Source organism: Sorex araneus, chromosome X (genome assembly GCF_027595985.1).
Source record: "Sorex araneus isolate mSorAra2 chromosome X, mSorAra2.pri, whole genome shotgun sequence".
Classification (NCBI taxonomy): Eukaryota; Metazoa; Chordata; class Mammalia; order Eulipotyphla; family Soricidae; genus Sorex; species Sorex araneus.
The window spans coordinates 193,218,749-193,243,927 of NC_073313.1; the positions used below are offsets into that span (position 1 = coordinate 193,218,749).

A 25,179-nucleotide genomic window follows, 5' to 3' on the forward strand; every position below is an offset into this window, starting at 1 on the left:
TGAACTGGACGCAGCCCCTGAGCTCTGGCCAGATGTGCTCCCGTCCCACCAAAACTAAAGAAACACAAAATAAAAAGTGGGGTTTTGTTTGTTTGGGGGACACATGACATTGCCCAAGGCTTATTCCTGGCTATGAAATCTAAGGGTTCATTCCTTGTGGGGACCATATGGAGTGCTGGGGGTTGAACCCGGGTCAGGTGCATATGAGACAAGCCCTTTACCCACGGCATTCTCTCTCTAGCCCTGAAAGGGGCGTTTTTAAAACCTAATAAAGAAATGTCTAAGAAAATAAAGATTTAAAGTACAAACTGTCATGCATCAATGGGTCGACAGCAATATAAAATTATTCTGTAAACTTGCATAGAAAGGTCACGATAAATTAAAATGAGTGATTTTCAATTTTTACTTTTATTAAGAATCTAAGTGTAACAATCCTAGTTCGGATTGTTATGTGATTAAAAAAAAAAACATGATTAACTTCTCTGACTTTCTAAGTGCTTGGCAGAAAACCTTTAAAAAATATCTGGGAGTAAGTGGGGCATACCTGACAGTGCTCAGGGTTTACTCCTGGCTCTGTGTTCAAGACATCACTACTAGGGATAATATGTGGGGTTAGGGGGCTGGAGCAATAGCACAGCGGGTAAGGCCTTTGCCTTGCACTCGGCTGACCCGGGTTCTAATCCCAGCATCCCATATGGTCCCCTGAGCACCACCAGGGGTAATTCCTGAGTGAAGAGCCAGGAGTACCCCTGTGCATCTCCGGGTATGACCCAAAAACAAAAACAAAAACAAAAACAAACAAACAAAAATATGTGGGGTTAGGGATCAATCCACCTTGCTTATGTGCAAGGCAAGCAAGCTACCTTACAGTCCAGAAAAGAACTTTGTCATATTTGCAAATTCTCAGGAAATAATTAAGTTCCCTGATTCGATATTATAAATGTAAAATAGAAAAAGTTGCTGGGCTATCTTATTGTGTTGTGTTCTGTGTTAAGAATAAAGCTTCAGGGGCTGGAGCAATAATGCAATGAGTAGGGTGTTTGCCTCACATGTAGCTGACCTGGTTTCGATACCCTGCACCCCTTATGGTTCTGAGCCCACCAGGAGTGACCCCCGAGCACAGGGCCAAGAGTAAACCCTGAGCACTGCCAACAGCACAAGAACAAGAACAACAAGAAGAAAAACAACAACCACAACCACAATGGCTCAGGGCCCCAGGATGTGGCACAACCATAAAAGGCCAGACCAGTATATATGAAACCATGAGTATGACACCAGCACCACCCTACATGGACAACTGTAATCCCTATCACTGTTAGGTGTGAATCCCCACTGTACCACGACAAAGTATATGACCCCTGGGACACTGCAAATAGCAATAAACCACGCTTCCTTATTTCATTATGTCTTATTTGACCTGCCAGCATACTGTGATTTAATTCACTTTTAACACGCCTGAAGTAAATTTTGTCCTAAAAATATAAGTATGGTTCAGGGGCAGTACTTTGTATGATTGAAATCCGATCACGAAAACTTTGTAACTGTATCTCATGGTGATTCAATTAAAAAAAGAAAATAAAAATATAAACATGCTTTTTCTTATTGTTAAGTTACCAATACAATCTCTCCTCTTAGCATTTTAATTCCCTGAAAACTAGGAAGCAGTCTTCAGAAAAGTGAGATTATATAGTGTGAGTCTACTAGAAACCTCCTTTCCTTTTTGTTTTCTTTTTTTTTTGGATTTGGGGGCACACTCTGTGTTGCTCAGGGATTACTTCTGGCTCTATAATCAGCAGTCACTCCTGACAATGCTTAGGGAACCATATGGAGTGCTGAGGTATTTGAACCAGGTTGTCGCATGCAAAGGTCCGTACCTTACCCTGATATTATCCATGTCTCCTAGATCCTATGTTCTTTTAGAGTTTTTGGATAGGAGAGCATATCTGGTGATGCTCAGGGCTTACACCTGGTTCAGAGCTCAGGGATCACTCCTGGTGGGCTCAGAAATCCATCTGTGATACCAAGGATCAAACCCTGGTCATCCATGTGCAAGGCAAGTAACTTAACCACTGTATTATTTTTCTGGCCCTGATGTTGTATCCTTTACTAAGTAATTCTGTATTCTTAACTGAAGTAGTAAAATTTAAACAAATAGCACTAGTGAAAAGATGGGGATTGGAAAATTCTATGACTGAAACCCAATCATGAACAACTTTGTAACTGTGTATCTCATGGTGATTCAATTAAAAAAAAGATACTCAGCTAAGTAGCAATAAGAAAACATTCATGGTGATTCAATTAAAAAAATACATAGCTGAAACAGCAATAAGGAAACATAAACAGAACTGGGTCATATAAATGAGTTGGTGGATTGAGGGGCACTGAAAGGGTGTTGAAAATCCCTGGGGGAAGGAGGGAGGTACACTGGTGATGGGATATGGTGTTGGAATTAATAGCATGAGAAACCATTATCAACAGTATTTAAATGAGTCTCAATTAATAAACTCTTTTAAAACAATCCAATCATACATAACTTGATAATAAAACATCTCTTTTGAAAGTAAAAAATAAAGGCGTCTAGATGGAACTGACATTTGTAGGAAATTTCAAAGCATAAAAAGTACCCAAATTGAAATGGAATTAATGGGATTTATTCACTGGTAAGAAAAAAAATTCATTTATGCATTTAATGAACGATATTGAGACCACATTATAATGATCAAAGTGATACTTATATTTTTCCTAATACCATCATACATGGGTTGGAGCAACAGCACAGCGGTTGGGCGTTCACTTTTCACAAGGCCGACCCGAGTTCAATTCCTCTGCCCCTCTCGGAGAGCCCGGCAAGCTACCGAGAGAAGCTACCGAGAGTATAGAGCCCTCGAGGCAGAGCCTGGCAAGCTACCCGTGTGTATTGGATATGCCAAAAACAGTAACAACAAGTCTCTCAATGAAAGATGTTACTGGTGCCTGCTCAAACAAATCCATGAGCAAGGGGATGACAGTGACAGTGACAATCATACATACTCTGGTATATATATGGATAAAGTTGTGCAAAGAAAAATAATTTTGTAATACATTTCACAGTTTTTACTATGTTTTATCCATAGAGAATAATCTGAAAGTCAATGATATTTGGGTATAAAGCTCTCCAGTACTCTCTAGGGCCCGAGGGTACTAAGAACCACCAGGACCTTACCTAGAAATGATGGGGTGGCATGTGGTACTTGGGGTTTTGTATATACAAAGCATTGTATATACAGTCTTTTCCAATATTTCCCTTGCCTCAGAAGTCAGTGATATTTTAAAACAGAGTATCTTTCTCTTAAAATGTTCAGTAACACTGTTACTTTAGTATTGTTTCTACCAATTAAAAATGCAGATAATAATTTCATGTAAAGCATTCCAGAATTAATTGTCTTTATTCAATATTTTCAGTAATTCAAACATTTTATGAGCAGCCTACTAATTATCAGATGCTGGTTTAGTAAGTAACTGGCATGCAGGGATAACTAAGACATAACTGCCCAAGGGTAGTTTAAAGAGTGTAAGACTACTTGTCTACAAGACAACATATAATACAAGTTAATGTTTTAATATTACAGACTGGTACTATGAGATAAAAATTTAGCAATAAATCCCAAATACTTAAAGCATTACTTGGTACATAGTAAACATGTACAAATGTATGTTTAATTAATCAGTTCACTACTCATTAAGTGTATAATAGGCACATTCACAGGACTGATTCCAGAGTTGTTCAATTAGTAAAGAAAGTATAAGGCTGCAGAGATAGCTCAATGTGCCAGAGCACGTATTTTGTATTACATGAGGCCTTAGTTCAACCCCCAGCAATTTATCGTTTCCCCCCTCCCAACAAAAGCACAGCACACCTGGGGTGTGGAAAGTTGTCTCACACCTTTAGTTAAAATTTTTAAGTATGGGGTTTGTAATGTAGAGATTAAGGATATAATATAGATTAAGTTATACAGATATTAAGGATGGGCTGGAGTGATAGCACAGTGGTATGGTGTTTGCTTTGCACGAGGCTGACCCGGGCTCAGTTCCTCCGCCCCTCTCGGACAGCTCAGCAAGCTACCGAGAGTATCTTACCCACACAGCAGAGCCTAGCAAGCTACCTGTGGCATATTCAATATGCCAAAAACAGTAACAAGTCTCACAATAGAGATGTTACTGGTGCCCACTCAAGCAAATCGATGAGCAATGGGATGACAGTGACAGTGACAGATATTAAGGATATAATATAGATATAAGATAAATTAAGTGCAATCCCTTGGCACTACATGGCCTGAGGAGCACAGTATCCTTAGATGTAGCCCTGAGCCAAGAGGCAGGATGGCTGAAAACTCCACTGGAAGGCACCCCTACAAAAACATTGCAAATATGATGAAAATATGCAGTCATGAAAAAAAACATACAAGTATGCTTTCTGCTCTTGTCTCACACTACTGACACCCAATCATTATTTTTTTTCTTCTTAAAAAAATGTGTTTGGGGCACTATGGTTTATAATACTGCTAATGATAAGGTTTCATGCATTCAGTGAAACCCTAGAAACCAGGGTGTCTACTTCTGATTCTGGGTTTTGATTTTAAATTACCACATGGTCCTTTATTATTCCTTCAGTCCATTTGGGTCATTCATTGGATTTAATCACAAAAATATCTACTACTATCAAGATTCTTAAACCCTTAAATTTAATTCTAACAATCTGCATGTCAGTTTGTATGATCTCTGGTCTTCCCTGACCATCTCTCCATCCCATTGAGTTCAATAACCTATCTCTTGTGTCAACTTTAAAAGAAAAGTCAAGGTCTGCTTCCTATCACTTCTCAGAATCTTTAATATTTGTGCCAACCCTCAAGCATCCCTTCCATTTTGCAGAATAATTAAAATTTTTCCTAATCAGGGGCTAGAGCAATAGCATAGCAGGTAGGGCGTTTGCCTTGCATGCAGCCGACCTGGGTTCGATTCCCAGCATTTCATATGGTCCCTGAGCACCGCCAGGAGTAATTCCTGAGTGCAGAGCCAGGAGTAACTCCTTTGCATCGCCGGATGTGACCCAAAAAGAAAAAATCATTTTTTTCCTAATCACTAAATGCTACTAATCTTTATTGTTGTCATTCTTCTTCACCCTTTATGAAAATGACATTTTGATATACTTCTTCTAATTAAAACTCATGTCCAGCCTTAATTCATTGCTTTCTTCCTCACTGATCCAAGTGATTATACTGTTTTGCTAACATCTCTATACAAAATAAACTCTAAAGTAGAATTTTGATTCATTGGGAGCAAAAACTTAAGTCTCATACACTTCAATATCCTTTAAACCTAGTAGAGTCTGAAACATAATTATAGTTACTCTTTGTTTGTTTTAAGGGCCAAATTCAGTGGTGCTCAGGGATCACTCCTGGCAGGCTCAGGGGACTACATGCAGTGCCAGGGATCAAACCTGTGGTGGCCAACTATATGCAAGCCCTATCCCCTGTACTATTATTCCAGTCTAGAAACATAACATAGGTACTGAACAAAACTTTCCTTCTGTTTTGATAAACTATAAGATTTTGGTCAAATTACTTTTCTTCTATTTTCTAACTCTTCTACTTCAAAAATCATCAGATTTATACTATACATCTTCACTTTTATCTTTTGTCATCTTTTTCCTAACCATCTTGAAAACTTCTTACCCCAAAATATGTTCCTGAAACTCCCAAATAGGTATGTTTAGGGCCTCCTTTGAACATTCGTGATTATTCACAATTTGTAATTCATCATACTATACTATGGAATAAAGTTAGGAAAGAAAGCACCATTTCTTAATTATGTTTTATTCTACAAAACAATACATAAAACAAATTGGCAGGACAACACCACACAACACCTTCTACTGACAACTCTAAAACAAAAGTTAGTTCTATGTTAGTATATTGTGTATACATGTAGGTGAATAGTTTTTTGGCCACCCTCAGTGGTGGTTAGGGTTATTATTAACTATTATTCAGGGGCCGTTGCCAGCATTTTTCTGTAGAACAATGGTTTGCTGATGATAATCTGGGCTCCCAGTATGCATAGCATGCTCTTTAGTCTTTTGAGCTATCTCTCTGACCCTCTTTCTTTTAAAGAAAGAAAGATGTCATAGATGATTAGGTTATGTTCTGAAGCTCTTTATGAGAAGCCAAATAATGATCTTTGTGTTGTAATGTCACATTCTCCAATAGGATACTCTCTTTTGATCATACCCTTAGTGTCCCTGCCAAGACAATACCCTTAGCTTTTTCTAACTGTCTTGAAATTTCAAGATATTATTCATACGAGTTTTTTTTTTAATTTTTGATTGATTGTCTATTTTTATTTTATCCAGTCACTGTGGCTACAATGTTATTTATCAGTGGGTTTCAGGTACATAATGTCTGAACACTAAACTTTTCACCAGTGTCCACCTCCCTTCACCAATCTCCCCCTCCCTGCCTGTTTCCTCCCACCCATCAGCCTGCCTCTATGAGAGATGTTCTTTTGTTTTTATAGTAACTTTTAGCACTGTCGCTTATAGTGCTGTCACTGATAGAGTTTCGTGCATAACACTTAACCACCTTTATTAGCCCCTCCTCCTCCCAGTAAAACACTTCCCTCCACTATTGTCATAGATCTAACAAATTACCAAATCTAACAAATTACTCTTCCCTGTTGTACTCCCACCCCTACCCTGGCATAATTCCTACTGAAAAGATTTTTTTATTTTTGGCTTTTTGGGTCACACCCAGCGATGCACAGGGGTTAGTCCTGGCTCTGCACTCAGGAATTACTCCTGGTGGTGCTCAGGGGACCATATGGTATGCTGGGATTCGAACACAGGTTGGCTGCCTGCAAGGCAAATGTCCTACTCGCTGTGCTATTGCTCCAGCCTCTGAAAAGATTTTTTAATTATAAACTGCTAGTGGCTTGTTCAATGCCCCCAAATAAAACAAACCCCACAAATCCAACAGACTATAACTCCAGAATTTCCTGAAGTGGGTGAAACTGTCCTCCTGGGAGTACTCAAAGTACTGAAGGGTCTGTAGTAGACTCAGGTGCTATTGGGAAGGAGGCATATATTATTTGTTCATTTCAAGAAGGTAGACTTCCCGGAAGCTGAGAAATACTTTCATTTTTCTGAAAAGGGGGACAAAATAAATTTGGGAACCTCTACTCTAACACTGTGGTTAGCATACTCCATTTGTTGAGATCTAAATTTCTTTCTACATTGTTATACATAAAATAAAAAGATGCTCTCAAATAAGAATCTGTTATATTTTTAAACTCTTAAAAAATATTTGCAGACTGATGAATTATAAAGTGCAAGTGCTCTTAGGAGAACACGATTATTTTTGACATTTATTAATTTTTAAGTTTCAATATTATAAATGCAACTTTTACTTTAGATTTTAACTGACAAATAGCAATATGTATATTCTGCATAATAAAACTTAAATGTACATCTGCAAATGCATAATTTCTGAGTTACATTATAATAAGCTCAGTCATTTTTAGCAGAGCATTTCAAATTCCAGTAGCCAATCTATGTCTAAATGACTTAAAGTAGCTACAAAAATACCAGTGTCTCATTAACAGGCAAAGTACCTGAAAATGTCTTTATTAATATTAATGAGTTTAATGTCAAAAAAGGGCTTTTCCTAAAAAATGAAAATAGCATAAATACTAATGTCTTAAAATTAAAGCATAAGTGAAAATTTCCTATCAGGGAAAATCTTGAAAACAAATTAATTGTAATGAATAACCACACTCATATCTAATATTTAAAAACTGTGTGGGATTGCTTACTATAATATAATTCTCATATTACATTTATGTAAAAATGTCTTTCATCTTTCAGGGCTACTTGTTGGAGCCTCAAATCTGGCTTTTCTCAAAATTGCACACAAATTTTAAAGCATTGTAAAATCAACCTTTACAATGCAACTTAAAAAATGGCTATCAAAATTGCATTTGAGGGGCTGGAGAAATAGTATAGTCGGTAGGGTGCTTGCCTTCATGCATCTGACCCATGTTTGATCCCAGGCACCCTATATGGTCCCTTGAGCCCTGCCAGAAGTGGTCCCTGAGCAAAGAGCCAGGAGCTAGCCCTGAGCACAACTGGTATGACCTAAAACCAAACAAAACCCTTGCATTTAAGTAGAAGTCATATGACTACTTTAACAATGGTAGTAACTGAATATGAACTACTTAAATGAGCATTAAAAATTATTGTAAGTTGAAGAATACTAAAATTACACTCACATTTGTATTCACATGTACACACTAAGTAAGCTTAAACTCTGATTAGAGAACTAGAATTCTTTAGATAGTGGTGATAAAACATTTTCCCCAATAGTCAATTTCATTCTTAAATTTGTGCAATTTTTAAAAAATTGCGCAATTTTCCAGTCAGTTAATATTTATATTTTCACTGTCACTGTCATCGCATTGCTCATCAATTTGTTTGAGCGGGCACCAGTAACATCTCTCATTTACTTATTTAACATTTAAAAATATACACATAATAAAAATATCTATCCATCTATCTAATCTACTATCTGATTTACTGCTCCTGAGAGTTCATCCCACAGCCTTACCATTCCAGACTTTGATGCATGCAAGCAAACTCAGTAACTGAGGCACATCTATGGCCCCAATTTTGCCTTTATTTTGAGACTATTTTAGGTTTGCAAGAACTGCAAAATAGTACACTCCCAACTTCCTCTTAGGTTAAGAACTTACATGACAAAAAAGATAACTTAAAAACCATGAAATTAACAAATAAAATACTGAATGCAAATTTCATCTATTTTCTCTGAATATTATTTCTGTTAAAAAATCCAAAGCTCATAAATTATATTTAGTTTTCTACTTAATTTTCTCCAAGTTTTAATAATAGCTCCTCCCTTATCTTTGATAAACATAAGGCATTGAAAGTATTCATCAGATACTTTGTAGATAGTTTTTTCAGTTTTGCTTTTGTTTGATTGCTTTTTTTGAGAGCTGAAGAGTCTATTTTTGTTGTTGTTTTTTTTTTGGGGGGTCACACCTAGCGATGCACAGGGGTCACTCCTGGCTCTGCACTCAGGAATTACTCCTGGCGGTGCTCAGGGGACCATATGGGCTGCTGGGATTTGAACCCAGGTCGGCCGCGTGCAAGGCAAACGCCCTACCCGCTATGCTATCACTCCAGCCCTTGAAGAGTCTATTAATTATTGGGAAGCCTACTCCATTTGTCCTTCAAGAACAACATACGAGATTCCATGATGATATTAAGTTGCTATTTGCAATGATTCTTCATAAAGTCACTATTTTCCCTTCAGTCAACCTCTTTTTCAAACTAGAAAACAAGTCATTAAAAACCTCGGTGGTTTTGGTAATAAATGATGGAAATCTATAACACTGAGCATGGTCAACAAGATTTTAATTCAGTATAGTGAATAGTTTATCATTTCTTGAGCAAGTAACTGTTCCTAAAAGAAATTATTCTGCTACAGTACCAATTTTTGTTAGAGTTAATGAAAAGATTTAGGTTCATAGCTTAAAATGCTAAAAACGTGTATCACATATACATTCAAATACAGCTGCCCCTTTTTAATAAAATGTGGACAAACGTAAGAGAGCAATCTATCTCTAAAATCCAGTTACATATGTTATCAATGTCTTAGTTTGTCCACTGTAAATAAAAAATGTTAACATCAGCTTGGGAAAACATACAGGGTGTTTGACTTTGTTCTGATTGTTGTCACAAAGAACTACAAACTGAGTGACCCTAGAACACCAGAAATTTATTGCTTCACAATTCTAGGAGTTTGAAATCAAGGTGAGGACAGGGGCATGCTATCTCTGAAGGCACCAAGGAAGGACTCCAGGCATCTCTCCAAGTTTCTGTTAACCTCACTCTCCTCCTATGTCTTCACATGGGGGCTTCTCCCATTTAGGAAACCTGTCTTACTGCCCACCCTAACAAGCTCATTTTTTTAGATCATCTCATTTTAACTTCATTTTCTCTGTAAGAACTCTATCTTCAAATAAGATAATATTCTGAAATATTTAGATTTCCGATTTCTTTGTCTTTTTTTGGGGGGCCATGGCCAGCAGTGTGCAGAACTTACTCCTGGCTCTGAGCTTATGATCACTTCTTTTTATTTATTTATTTATCTATTTATTTATTTTTAAGAAAGACCTTTACAAAGCTGTTCATGATTAGATTTCAGTAATACAGTATTCTAACACCCATCCTTCTACCAGTGTACATTTCCCATCACCAGTGTCCCTAGGTTCCCTCCAATCACCCCCTCTCCTGTCTCTATGGCAGGCTCTCTGGCTTCTCTCTCTCTCTCTCTCTCTCTCTCTCTCTTACCCTCCTGCCCCTTCCTTTAACCCTTTGGGCATCGTGGTTTGCAATTTTGATACTGAAAGGTTATCAAGAACATCCCTTTACCTACTTTTAACACTCAGATCTTGTCCAGCATGATCATTCCCTGCTCAATGGTTGGAACTTACAATCACTTCCTGTGGGGCTGAGGGGAATGAATGAATGTGGTGCCAGGCTTCTAACTTAGGTTGGTGGTCGGCGGAGAGCAAAGGAAGGCACCCTGCCTGCTGTACTGTTTCTCTGGCTTATTTTCAAAAGTACTTAATCAGTTTGAAATAATTATCCTTTTTGTGTGTGCAAATTACTCCTAAACTTACAAATTAAAGTTATAAAGTTTGGCCATATTTCAAAAATATTGGTTCTGGGCCAGAGTAATACTGAAGGATTGAGGTGCTTTCCTTAAATGTGGTTGGTTCCATTTGATACCCAACACTGCATGGCTCCCAGAACACTGCTGAGAATAACTCTTAAGCACAGAGCTGGAGCAGCCTCTGAGCATCACCAGGGGTTACTCACCTGTTTTCACCTCATTAAATGAACTGAATATTATAGGTCAGAGAGATATTACAAGGGTTAAGGCCCTGGTCTTTCATGTCCGCTGATCCCTGTCACTGCATACTCCCTCGCCCCTCAAGCATCACCAGGATCATCCCAAAAGCACTGTCCCAGGAGCAGCTGATAAGCATCGCCAGGTGTGAGCCCCAACTCTCCCCTCAGAATAAGAACTATGGTGCCTTGTGCTCAAGACTCTCCCATACTAGATACACACACTATGGGAAAACTAACTGAATACTTGACGACATGTATTTATGACATGTGACTACCTGAAAATAAAGACAATTCACGAAAATAATACAATATTATAATAGGTAATACTGCAACAAATACTCCAGAAACTCAGCACTAGCATTTCAAATAAGAAGTTGTAACTAAACAATTAACACTGGGCTTTTAAGATTTTTAAAGATAAACTTTAAAATAAGTTTACTATGTTAATAGAAGACTAAGGATCTTTAAGATTCCTTACACTCAGGTAGGGGAGATAAACTCAAGGGACTGGCACTCAAGCAAAGCATGCAGGACTCCTAGGTCCAATTCCTGACACTTCCTGGGCCTTTGAACACTTAAGTGATCCTTACAAGTGATCCTCAAGCCAGAGCACTCAACTGAGTAACCTTTGAGCACCAATGGGTGTGGCCCCCTCAAATGACAACTACAAAATGATTATCCTGATAATAGCTTTTAGATAGAACTTATAAGGTTCTATCTAAAAGATGCGTAGTAAATTGCAAATATTGGAACAAAGTACAGCCTAGGAAACATGCTAGAGTTCGTTTATCAGCTAATTTAATTTTCTTTATTTCCTTCTTTGGCAGCATGATCTTACAGAAGGCCTCACATATGCAGAACATGCACTCTACCACTGAGTTATTGTCCAGCCCTATCATCTAATTTTCAAGACCTGGTCCTATAAATTCGTCATTCCTTAACCTCCTTTTCTTCAACAATCTTTTCTCTCTTCTGGAAGGGTTGGGGTGGGGAAGAGGGTTGGGGCCACTAGGATTGCTCAGCAATAACTCCTGGTACTGTTCAGGGGAATGAATTGAGACCGGCTGCATGGAAGGCAAAATCTTTAACTCCTGCTTTATCTCACCAGTTCAATTATTTCTTAACACCATGTTTTGTCCCAGGCACTGAATGCACACATGGAAAGAAAGAGAAAGGAAGAAAGAAAGAAAGAAAGAAAGAAAGAGAGAGAGAAAGAAAGAAAGAAAGAAAGAAAGAAAGAAAGAAAGAGAGAAAAGAGAAAGAAGAGAGAAAGAAGAGAGAGAAAGAGAGAAAGAAAGAAACAAAGAAAGAAAGGAAGGAAGGAAGAGAGAAAAAAAGAAAGAAAGAAGGAAAGAAAGAGAGAAAGAAAGAAAGAAAGAAAGAAGGAAAGAAGGAAAGAAAGAAAGAAAGAAAGAAAGAAAGAAAGAAAGGAAAAGAGAGAAAGAGAAAGATAGAAAGAAAGAAAGAAAGAAAGAAAGGAAAAGAGAGAAAGAGAAAGATAGAAAGAAAGAAAGAAAGAAAGAAAGAAAGAAAGAAAGAAAGAAAGAAAGAAAGAAAGAAAGAAAGAAAGAAAGAGAGAAAGAAAGAAAGAAAGAAAGAAAAGAGAGAGGGAGGGAGGGAGGGAGGAAGGAAGGAAGGAAGGAAGGAAGGAAGAAAGGAAGGAAGGAAGAGAGAGAAAGAAAGATACAGCTATAATCCTGCTCTTTAAATATAGAAGAAGGGATGGGAAAAAAGAAGGGTGGGTGGGAAATATGAATGGATAAATGAGTAAAACAATACCAAATACATAATCATAAGTTATGCACTGAACAGTGGAAGAAATTACTGAGTTCAAAATAGGTAAGAGCAATTACCTAGACCCTATGAAGGTGGCGCCAAGGGATAGTACAGTGGGTAGGGTGCTTGCCTTTCACATAGCCGACCTAGGTTCGATCCCCAGCACCGCTAATGGTTCCCATCCCCACAAGAAGTGATCCCTCAGCACAGAGTCAGAATGAATGGGCTGGAGTGAGAACAAACATATTCAAAGCAGGGAGAGATTATATCATGGACGCTGTGTATCAGGTTGAAAGGTACAAACACCCCCTAAAAATGGCTAAGTGAAAAAGATGTTGGAGGCAGAGAGACAGAACAGCTGGTAGCACATTTGCCTTGTATGTGTCTGAGCCAGATTCGATCCCCAGATTCTATATGGTCTTCCCAGAGTCTGTCAGGAGTGATCCCAGAATAAAGAGCCAGGAATAAGCCCTGAGCATAGCCAAGTATGACTCCCCACCCCCCAAAAAAAGATGAACGTGTTGATTCACATTATATGAAAACTTTTGAAAAAGGTTCATTATAGATTAAAAAAAGGGGGGGCTTCCAGCATCTAAATTTCTCTTTGCTCTTTTAGCTCCATTTTCTCAAATGGATCCTTCCGTTTAGATTTGTAGGACAAAAAGGAATCATTCTTCACCAGTTCCCATAAAAATTGCATGCAGCAATTTCTTTAGCTTTGATTAGTTTGAATTTATATCATATGCCAACTTCTTACTATACGGAAACTATGATGTGTGGACTGGCTAGACTTTGTCACTTACCATACAAGCTATCTTATGAAAAAAATAAGGAAGTAATTCCTTTTGTAGGGGAAGAAGAGGATAACATTAGATAATGGCAGAGTAATGAGTAATCATCCACAGAAAATGATTTTTGGGAAAAAAAGGATTTAAAACAACAGCAAAGCTAAAGAAAATGGAAAGCGCCTAAGAGCAGACAAAGGCTTTGGGAAATTTTAATTTGAGAAAATGATAACCAAAAGTAGTGCAAAGCATGACTTATGGTTGTCTGATGTAATAATGTGGTCAAAACCCACAACTAAGAAAAAATGTGGAAGAAAGACTAGTACATTTATCAAGTCAAAACACCAGAGGTCAGAATCCAGAACTGAGAAAACACCAGAACATTTAAAGGGGGAAGTTTTTACAGTTTGCAAACCACAGAAACAATGAGCTAAAACTCAACCAAATGCCTAGCTACAAGTACACTTTCAGGTTTAGGAACTGACAAAGAAAAGAGCTGGAAAAACTGCACACAAATCTACTCTTGATAAAACAAACCTACACACAGCAGATCTGTTGATTTTGATTTTATTTCTTAGTGAAAGTCATCCCTGCACCACAATAAGCTTGGACAGAAGAAAACCTGAAATATTACAGTTTAAAAAGGGCAGAGGCTCTGAACATGTAAGGGATAACAGAAGAAGAAGACTGTAGAAAGAGACTCTTATGTCACTAAGTACTCTCTTTTCACCGACACAGAGGAGACCCACAGGGGTTCAAGTCTGAAAGAAATACTAGAAGCTAAAAAAAAAATACTAGAAGCTAAAGTAAAACAAAATAATTTCTTTTAAATGACAGCATCTTAACTTCTAGGATGCAGATAAACCAATAACTTATTATAGCATTTAATGGATATATGAGAAAAAATTAATTACTGCATAGACAGAATGAAGTCCCTAAAAGATTCTTTATAGTACTTCAAAAAGAAACAATGCATATTTGTTATTGATTGTGACAGTTATATCACTTTAAGCATTCTATTTTGATTTAAGCATCTATTTAGTTCAATTTTCATTGTTACATAGAACAGTATATCAAAGGAGATTAATATCAGTGTATATCTATCTGTTTACATATTAGTAGATGCACTAATGAAATACAATTTTTTCCAAGAAAAGACTTGAAATTAGAATACATCGCATATATAAGTATTCAACATTTATTAAAATGCAAGGTAGAGAAATAAGTCAGAGGAACTTGGTTATCTCCCAATGAGTTCAAATAGACAGCCAGCTTATTCAACATTTGGCCATAACATTTTTAATGTACTTTCTGTGAATATAAGTTAGGCCAGTCAATAACTCTATTGACCATTCACTCTTGCAGCCAAAATGTTCAATATGATCTAGAGTCTGACTTTAACATAGAATATAATTGTCAATCAGATGTATTTGAAAAGAATTAGGTTAAGCTGAGTTAAACTGACAGAATGGCAGCACACAAAGCATCCCGTTTTGCTGATGCAGATCTAGCAGGCATCTCAGCTAGCCCTGGAGCCAGTTCATTTGTTCTTAATCACTAGATTATAGCTGAGGGGACATGATGCATGGAACTAGTAGCTGGAACAGTGGTGCCTTTAACAAAACAGAAGTAGTTTCCTTAAGCAGGCCAAACTAACAGTAATGCTCAGAAACCATTCACCTAGGACAGAGGCTGGCTCCCCCAAATTTCATAGCCAACTGCATCCCCAACAAAAATACTGAAATGAAGCACCATCGTATTCATTTTTTAAAATGGCTGGCAAGTGCTAGCATTGATAAATCCATCCGGAATTTCAATATATAGCTTTCAAGAAAATGAACTGGTACCAATGTAGAATCAAAGACAACGTCATAAATGTATGCTTATATTTATTAGGATCCATGTTGGTAATCTTAATAATAGTGATCAAAATTAGTAGAAGTTGGAAACAACTCAAATATGCACCAACAGCACGGTGGACATAGACATGGATGCTTATTCCATTTGAACACAACACAGATAAATTAGGCTTTTACCCTTTAAAAGTTATCTGTTCTTCAAATTTGCCATTACATCATCCCTTTACCCAGTTCCCCAAATCAAGGCAGGTCTTTTACTCTAAATATAACCATGTCCATATTTAGTCACAACAAGCCAAAAGAACCTACTCCTTAAGTTTATCAAGAACTTTGTTTCTGTCTCCATCCTTATCATTCCTCAGTTTGGACACTGATAATTTCTCACTCAGATAAAGAACGAGTCCCACCCCCAGTGCAAATTGGTGCTCTATAGCCATGCCTCTAGAGCTGCAATTGTCAAAGCATGTGATCATATAAATCCCTCCTATTTGAATATGAATAAAAATAATGATTTCAATACCAGGCACCTACTATATATCAGGTATTACCTCATATCCTTCTAACGATGCAAAATGGGTTTGTTATACCTATTACATGAGACTTACAAAGAAATGAATGATTTATTAAGATTCACAAAATGGCAAGCCTAGATTCTGCATTGGGATATTTCAACTTCCTTTTAAAAGTCCTTGTTTTAAATGATGCCATATTCTGAATAAATTTCTAAAGCATAGAACAAGAAATCCTGGAGGACCAGACCGTAGTCTACACCCAGTCTGAGCGCCTATGTCTCTGCTCTACTGAGCCAGAGGTAGGTGTTACCTGTCTATGTTCTCCTCCTTCCTTGCTAAAAGCCTAGTCTGCCTTCAGGACAGCAACCTGCTTGGCTAAAAACTTTCTCCTGCCCTTCCCTGAAACTGAGATTACCGTGTACACAGTTCTGATGAAAGAGAAGTAAGTGGAAATCTCCAGATGAGGTTTCTGTGAAATCTTTTTAAAAGGAGTCGAAGCAAGCTGGCAGCAATTTTTTCGCTCTCCCTCCCCTGCAGTCTCCTTCCTTCCTGGAAAACTGCTGTAGGTGGATCAGCCGTGAGTTACACACTTCAGGGGACAAAAATAGAAGTAGGTCATGCCTAGGTCTGTGATGGCATGAGAAGAAAAAGAATCACTCCTTTAGGGGCTGGGGTGTTTATGTGTCATGTTTTTTCTGTTCTTACCCACTGCCTTACTTGATGCATACTCTAAGATGAGGTCTTGATCAGCTTGTAATTTCCACAATGAATGTTTTGGAAAGTTTCTATAAAATCATGGAGGTTTTCTTCACCAAATACCTGTGACTTTCAAGCACTCTGATATTTCAAGTTATTATCTACTTTGCTAAGTATTTATTCAAAGATATTTCAAGTTATGGTTGAGAAGTAGGCTAAATTTGCTCTGGTTTGTTTTCTGCCAGACCACACTCTGTGAGTGGTGCTTAGGGGGCTACTCCCAATGAGCTGCTTGGAGGGCTGCTTCCAGCAGTGCTTCAGGAGGGCTGGGAAGTCATGTAGTGCCAAGGATTGAACTCCAGATTTCTGCATGCAAAGCATTCACTCCAGTAACTTACGCTATCTAAGCCAGCTGAATTCTTTTTTTAAAAGAATCATGCCTCGGGGCCGGAGCGATAGCACAGCGGGTAGGGCGTTTGCCTTGCACGCGGCCGACCCGGGTTCAATCCCCGGCATCCCATATGGTCCCCCAAGCACCGCCAGGAGTAATTCCTGAGTGCAAAGCCAGGAGTAACCCCTGAGCATAGCTGGGTGTGACCCAAAAAGCAAAAAAAAAAAAAAAAAAAAAAAAAAAAAAAAAAAAAAGAATCATGCCTCAAGGAGAAAATAAACACTACTCTTCTAATAAGACCAACAAAATCCAAAATATGCAACAGTTTTTAGATTAATTTAATCAATCTTTGTTACAGTTTTATTTTTCTATCTAAGAACGAAGGATTTTAACTCCCCCTAAACCAGATAATTTCATTTGTATTTGTAGTGCAATTTATGGATAAGTTTTATGGATAATGTAACCTTTATGGATGAGGTTACATCCTTCAGGCAAGAGTGGATTTGCTTTGGTTTACTATGAAACTGCTTTATTTCCCAAGCACGGTATTCCTTATCTGTCACAAAAACACCCACTTAATGTATAAGATTCAACTGGGTCCCCCACCCCGACCCCCTCAACCTACATGCTGCCTGTATGAAATTCGGGAGACATGTGGAATTCAATGCCAACATAATGATCATGCTATTACTTCCCTTAAATAACAAAATCACTGATCTGGAAGTCTTGTATGCTCTGCCAGCAGTTATTCATAATGTGTAGGCAGGCATAATTCCAAAACCTCACAAAATTTTAATTCAAGATATTAGATCATTGTTCAAAGTTCAAAAACAGCTTTGAATTTCATTCTCTGTAATTCAGAGGAATTCTTATAGACATATTATTTATGTGGAGGACCAACTAAAGCTAATTAAAAGTAAGTTTTAAATGGCAGAATGGCCATATCAAAGTCTTTAAAAAACTGAAAGTTTTAACATTTTAAAGGTAAAAATTCTATTTTGTTTTCTCTCTGCATAAGAAGAAAAACAAATTTGTTTTAAGAACCATTAACGTGAGTTATAAACAAACAAATCATCTTAAACTGAGAGTGAAAAAAACTTATAATGCAGATATAAAGTAAAAAAGAGTCACATATAACTAAATAAGTATGAAAACAAACTATACTTTTAATCAGTATAATAAACATCAACATACCCAAGTAAAATGGCAACTAATCATTTTCTAGGTAAAGTTTTACTTCCCCCTCAAAATTCAGCAATAGCATATCCCACCATTATCTGTAACTTCCAACCATCAACAACTGAGAAAAGAACTGGATATATGACTAATAAGAATTATAAGCAACTCAATTGTTCCTAATTCAGAAACATAAGTAATAAATAGATAACATAGTGTCCATAAAGTTCACAGCTGTGTACTTAAGGATGCTACTAGGAACTATCAATATTAATAAAATATGTTTCAAGAAACTGTAATATATTAAAGACATATTCAGAAGAACATAAAAAGATAGTAGACTACAACATACCAAGAAGGAGTAGATAACAAAAGTGGAAAGAAGAGTTATAAAAAGCAAGAAAAAGTAATTATAAAAGTACAACTGTGTACACTACTAAACAAACAAGGTAAAAAGCCAATCATTGCATCATTATTTAACAGAGTCTATCAAAAGTATTTATCATTTTATATAGACCCATCACATACTTTATATGTATAAGGATGAAGTTGTTAAATGAGTTAAAGATTATACAAGGTACAGAAAAATAAGGATCAACATTACATTTTGTAAATGCAATGTTATTTTGTAGTCACAAAGAAAACTCTAGATAAAGTTCTGATAAAAAATGACATCCATTATTTTATAACCAGGGGTTATCCTTGGGACTACCTAGACAGGCATCATAGTAAAGATTGAACACTGAGCTCATATGTGTTAGACAAGTCCTCTACCATTTAAGCTTATATCCCTGGTCCCAACAGATATCCTTGCCATTTCAGATTCAAATTAATCAAAATAATTAAATAAAATGTATTTGAAAAAGATATATATATATGTATATATATATATATACATATATATATATATAGACAATTTGCAGCTGGAGCGATAGCACAGCGGGTAGGGTGTTTGCAGCCAACCTGGGTTCGATTCCTCTGCCCCTCTTGGAGAGCATGGCAAGCTACTGAGAATATCTCACCCACATGGCAGAACTGGTAAGCTACCCGTGGCGTATTCACTATGCCAAAAACAGTAACAACAAGTCTCACAATGGAGATGTTACTGGTGCCCACTCAAGCAAATCGATGAGCAACAGGATGACAGTGATACAATGATACAGTGACTGACAATTTGACACCATATACTGTTAGCAAAGTCTCTATATCTATGCATTTAATTGATTTAGAACTAATTTTTTAAATAATTCATATGACTAATATAAATAGCATATAGGATAAAAAAATAAGGCATAAAATTTCCTTATAGTATCAAGATTAAGTACTTTTAAAAAGTAAAATGGGCTGACCAGCCCTAAAATGGCTACAGCACAAGCTGGGCATGCGCGAGGCCCTAGGTTCACCGCCTAATGCCACATGGGACCCTGTGTACCAGCTGGTGTACTACTGGAGAGCCACAGGCCTGGGTAAGAGTGAAAGAGAGGGGTGGGGAGGAAAGGCTGAGGAAAGAAAGAAGGAAGAAATTAACTCAATGAAACCTGTGTTTGATTACATTCATGGACAAAGAACAATTCTGGGGAGCAATTAAAAATACAGTCAGCAGGGCGAGAGATGTGGCTCAAGTGGTAGAGTGAAAATCCTTGCATGCATTAGGCACCTAGTTGGATCATGGCGCTGCATAACCCCGCTTCCCACCTCTCCCCAGTCACCACCCCGCCCCCCGCCCCGAGATACCCCCCCCACACACACACACCCCTGCCTCCACCTCCATCACAGCAGGGTTATGTTTCTGATGGCTCCTGAGTATCACTGGGAGGCCCTGGGGAGTGGACATCCCAACAACAAGAGATACCTTCAACATAAGCAAAATTGAGAGTATTTATATGTCTACAAAGCTCTCTTTACAGCAACAAAAGCTTTTTAAAGAGAGACATACCATGCTCTAAATTTTAAAAACTATTCCACAAAGTAAATGTTCTGCCTCAGTATTTGAATGTCAGTAGAAGATTCCACACTCAAACACATTTAGAATCGTGGAAGCAAATTTAAGGCCAGAGGTCCATGGCATTAGTACTTAATCTTACCACCCATTGCTCTTTTGTATTACTTCACCCCTTCAAGGGCCTAGTGTTTTCAAGGATTTGACAGGTACCCATTTTATCAATTAAGATAAAACTTATTTGACCAAACAAAACCAAAAACAAGAAAGCATGTAATAACCAGTGCTACCCGAGTATCATGAAATCCAGAAAAATGGAGAGTAGGTGTTTACCTTATTTTTCAATAAGTTACTAGAGAGAATGACAACATTTTTACTTAGGACTGAATAAAACACTGACTGCAAATTAGTAAAAGGTTGGCTTAAGATAGAGTCAATAAAGAGTATTCACCACATGGGTTGATTGTAGAGCTAAGTGAAGCCGCTCCAGTGGAAAGGCCGCCTTTTGAAACCGATGAAACCACAGAAGGTATAGAAGATGAAGTTGGTGTTGTAGAAGAGGCTGTTGAGGATGGTAACCTTTCTCCAGACTCCATATCTAAAAGAGGGGAAGAAGGTTAATACTCTTAGCTGAATATGATTTATTTCAAAACAATTATTTTGGAATTGTTCAAAATAAATTGAAATATTTAAAGTAAATCATAGCTTTAAAAACCAAATATAATGGAATACGTGTACTATTGAATCAAAAATAAAGAACAACATAATGAAACAGCTTTATTTATGGAATATATTTAATGTTAAGTATAATTTTCTTTCAACAGATATGCAGTGTCCACCAAAATTCATATTAACCATTAATATTTTTGTATGCTAATTTGCTTGTTTTGGAGCCACACTCAGTAGTATTTAGGAGTTCCTGACTCTGTGCTCAGGGATAACTCCTTGAGGTAGGTGCTCAGAGGGACAACTGGTGCTGGGGAGAAAACCTGGGGCCCTATGTGTAAAAGATGTGCTCAGTTTACTGAGCTATATCGCCAAATATGTGTACATATATATGCATATATACACATAATGTATATACAGGTATATATACAAATATTTGTATGTAAGTATATATATGTATGCATCTATATTTGTTTGTTTGTTTGTTTGTTTGTTTTTGGGTCACACCAATTGGTGTTCAGGGTGCTAGAGATCAAGCCCAGGTTGGCTGTGTGCAAAGCAAGTCCCCTATCCTTGTATTATCTTCCAAGCCCCACCACCCTATTGGGTTTTTTGTTTTATTTTTTTCCACACAAATGTATTTTCATAAACTCAGGAAAATTAGTATTAAAACCTTTTTCTTAAATCACTTGATCATCAGTTGAATGGAATACATATATTAATGAATCAAGAAAATATCACATTTTAATGAACTGAAATACTGTTTTCTAAATCCAGATAATAACATGCTTAAGTATCTAAAGATTTGAAGTTTAGTGTCTAATACAGTGAAATTCCACATTCCCAGCAAGACGAAGATATATTTTTTTTTTTTTTGGTTTTTGGGTCACACCCGGCGATGCACAGGGGTTACTCCTGGCTCTTCACTCAGGAATTACCCCTGGCGGTGCTCAGGGGACCATATAGGATGCTGGGATTAGAACCGGGGTCGGCCATGTGCAAGGCAAATGCCCTACCCACTGTGCTATCGCTCCAGCCCCAAGACAAAGATATTTTTAAACGGTTTACTGGAGTCAAGTTTAAGCTATGATTTCAGAACTAGTGTGACTTAATAATGAGTGAAATACTTCAAAGCATCTTTATTTTCATGCCTATTTTGAGAACCTTCCTGCATTATTTTTACTGTAATAACTTATATTACTTTAAAAAATGCATTCTTTGGGACATGATAATAAAGCAATGGTTCAGAATGCACACTTTGCCTGGAGAAACTCCAGATCAACCTCTAGAACTGCATGGTTAGATAACAATCTAGGCTAGTTAATGGTCATTTACTCTCTGTCTGCACTGATACCACAGTTTAAAAGAGAAATACACATTTTATAGGGAATGAAGGGAGTACATATTTTATGAAAATGAAAGACACTGCTCACATATAAATGAATGTATAATCAGCAACAAAGCAACTTTTACCATTTTATCTATAGCAACTTCTGTATGAAAGGATTAAGTACTTTTTTTGCATGCTGTATGACCAACCATGCATCTATCCTTGGCACCATACATATGGTCCATTGAGCACCGCCAGGAGTGATTGCTGAGCACAGAATCAGGAGTAAACCCTGAATACTACCAGGTGTAATTCAAAACTAACAAACAAGAAAGTATGAAATTCTACAGCCAATCACATAATCATGATATATCCTTTTTTGGTTTGTTTTGATTTGGTTTGGGGGCCATACCCAGCAGTGCTGAGGCTTACTCCTACCTCTGTGCTCAGGTATCAATCTGACAGGGTTTACGAGATCATATATCATTCCAATCATCGAACCCAGGTCAGCCACATGCAAAGCAAGTGCCCTGCTTGCTTTATTATCACTCTGGCCCCCGTTTTCATGAAAAGGTTTGTTGTAATTTAAATACTGATTAATTAAAATAATGTAAGATATTAAAGTCTACTTTAATATCTTAAAGCCTAGGGCGGGGAGGGGTTACTTCTGACTATGTTTGTAACTTAAACTCCAAGGTCCAGGCCTGAAAGTTCAGTGTTCAGGCTGGGAGTGTTGTGCTTGAGTTCATCTGTGCTCAGAAGCCAGAAGGGACAATTATTTTTCTATCTTGGCTACTGTAGATGGCACTAGAACGAATGGAAGTATGCAGAGATCTTTCCTCTCTATTAATTATGGGAGACATATGGCCTGGTGCCAGTCAGACTCCTGGCAGAGGACTAGAGGTCACTGTGGTTACACCACATGGTGCTGGTGCAGGGGGATCATGCAGAACAAGGCACCAAACTGAAGGCTTCAAACAAGCCAAATATGTGCTCTATCAACTGACATATATTACTGACCTATCATTAATGTGTAAATATTGACTGAGCAAAAATATAATCCCATTCACCATAGTGCCAAAAATCAAGTACCTTGGAATCAACAAAGAGGTGAAAGACATAATAAATTAAAAATTTAAATGACTTCTTTAATAAATTAAAGATGACACAAGGAAATGGAGAGACAGAGGAATCACACCCAGGTCGGCAGCATGCAAGGCAAACGCCCTACCCACTGTGCTATCACTCCAGTATAGACCCCTAGATAATAAAAAATAAAACTTTTGTATGGTGCAGTAATTCCCTCTTGAGCATTTGTCCCAAGAACTAAAACCTTAATTCACAAGGATATATGTTAATTGCAGCACTAGTCACAATAGTACCACTCTAGAAATGACCTAAGTGCTCAACAACAGATGAATGAACAATAAAATTGTGAGAAAAGATGAAATCATGTAGTTTTTTGCAACCTGCATGGAACTGGAGATTATTGTGGTAAGTGAAGTGAGTCATAAGGAAAAAGATAATTATGAAATGAGCTCATTCATATGTGGAATATAAAGCAGCAAAAGAAGGGACATAACAGTCCCTACTGGAAACAAACTCAGAAAGTACCAATATAATAATAAAGTATGATATCTGGTCATGGGGACTAAAGGAGCATTGAATAAGGGGACTTGAGACAATAACTCTAGTGTTGATAGTGGTGAAGGAGCATTGCAAGAATAAAACAATATGGAAATTGTTGTAAACCATGTAACCTCCATTTTTTAAAAAAGTAGATTGACTGCTTTAAATATGTAGATGACTTTTGCATAAGATAGGTTCATATAAGAAAGGTAATCCCAAACTCACAAAAAAGCATCATTAGCAAAAAACCATTTTGATGAGTTTTCCATTTATACACAATTTAAAAATTCTTTTCATATATTGGCATTCCTGTCAAGCACCTCCATTGATGATGGTATTATTATATTGAGTGTGTACATTTTCTTACATAATCTTTCATTACCCAGACCCTCCCCCAGCACCATTTTCCAGTAGCTTGGCAGTCATACCCACAAATTGCCCCTGGAGCTGTGTAATCCCATCAACGGCCAACATCCAGAGATGATAAAACAATGCTCCCAGAAGAGAGCGACACAGAGTCTCTTGCCCCCGTGCCTGGCTGTCTTCATGAGAGCCCCTGAGCAGGGCAGGTTGAGTTTTCCTCCCCACCCCAAGGAGAGCCCGGGCAGCCAAAGACCTCCAGAACCCAGCCACAGCCATGCTCAAGGCCCCTCTCCACATGTTTGGATGAGCCTCATGCATGATGGAACCGGCAGAGGAAGCCAGGTGTGCGGGACCCGAGGCTGAGATCTCCAAACCTGCTCATATCAGAACTGGGTCTCCTCTACCCAGACCCCCCCTTTTCCAGTAGCTTGGCAGTCACACACACAAACTGCCTCCAGAGCTGTGTAAAGCCATCAATGGCCAAGATCCAGATACTATAAAACAACCTCTTATAGCCTAGTTCTCCCTCTCAGAGAACCTGGCAAGGTACTGAGAGCATCCTGCCCACAAGGCAGAGCCTAGCAAGCTTTCTGTGGCGTGTTCAATACGCCAAATACAGAAACAATGATGGTCTCATTCCCCTTACCCTGATAAGAGCCTCCAATGTGACACCGGTGGGAAGAACAAGTAAAGAGAGGCTGCTAAAATCTCAGGGCTAGGACGAATGGAGACGTTACTGGTGTCCACTCAAGCAAATCGTTGATCAACGGGATGAAAGTGATGATGATGATAAATCTTTCATCTCGTTATCAACATTCATCAAATATAAAGGCATAGTTGGTACTGCTGGCTGTAAGGAATTAATGCTGATTTTGGATCATCAAACATTCACTAGTGAGTTTTACTAAGTGGTTGTATAATAAGTACACACAAGGCTAATCTTTTTCTCTACAAACTATTTTATCCACCAAGTTCCATTTCACTAAATAAAAAAATATAGCCCACTATTGTTTTTCCTAGTCTTGAGAAGATGTTCATATTTTTTACACTAGTAACCTTACTGTATCTTTAAAAGATGTGGTGGTGGTGGGCCC

At 37.7% G+C, this 25,179-nt stretch overlaps 1 protein-coding gene across 19 annotated transcripts in view; it reads right to left on the bottom strand.

The window, feature by feature from the left end:
• Positions 1–25,179, bottom strand: part of BAZ2B (bromodomain adjacent to zinc finger domain 2B) — a 356,824-nt gene that overhangs the window by 91,864 nt on the left and 239,781 nt on the right. For all 19 annotated transcript variants that reach the window (XM_055120597.1, XM_055120596.1, XM_055120595.1 and 16 more), the window contains one exon: positions 20,549–20,695. In XM_055120597.1, coding sequence (XP_054976572.1) covers positions 20,549–20,693 — 145 coding nt within the window. In that variant the 5' untranslated portion in view covers positions 20,694–20,695. The remainder of the gene's footprint in view (positions 1–20,548; positions 20,696–25,179) is intronic.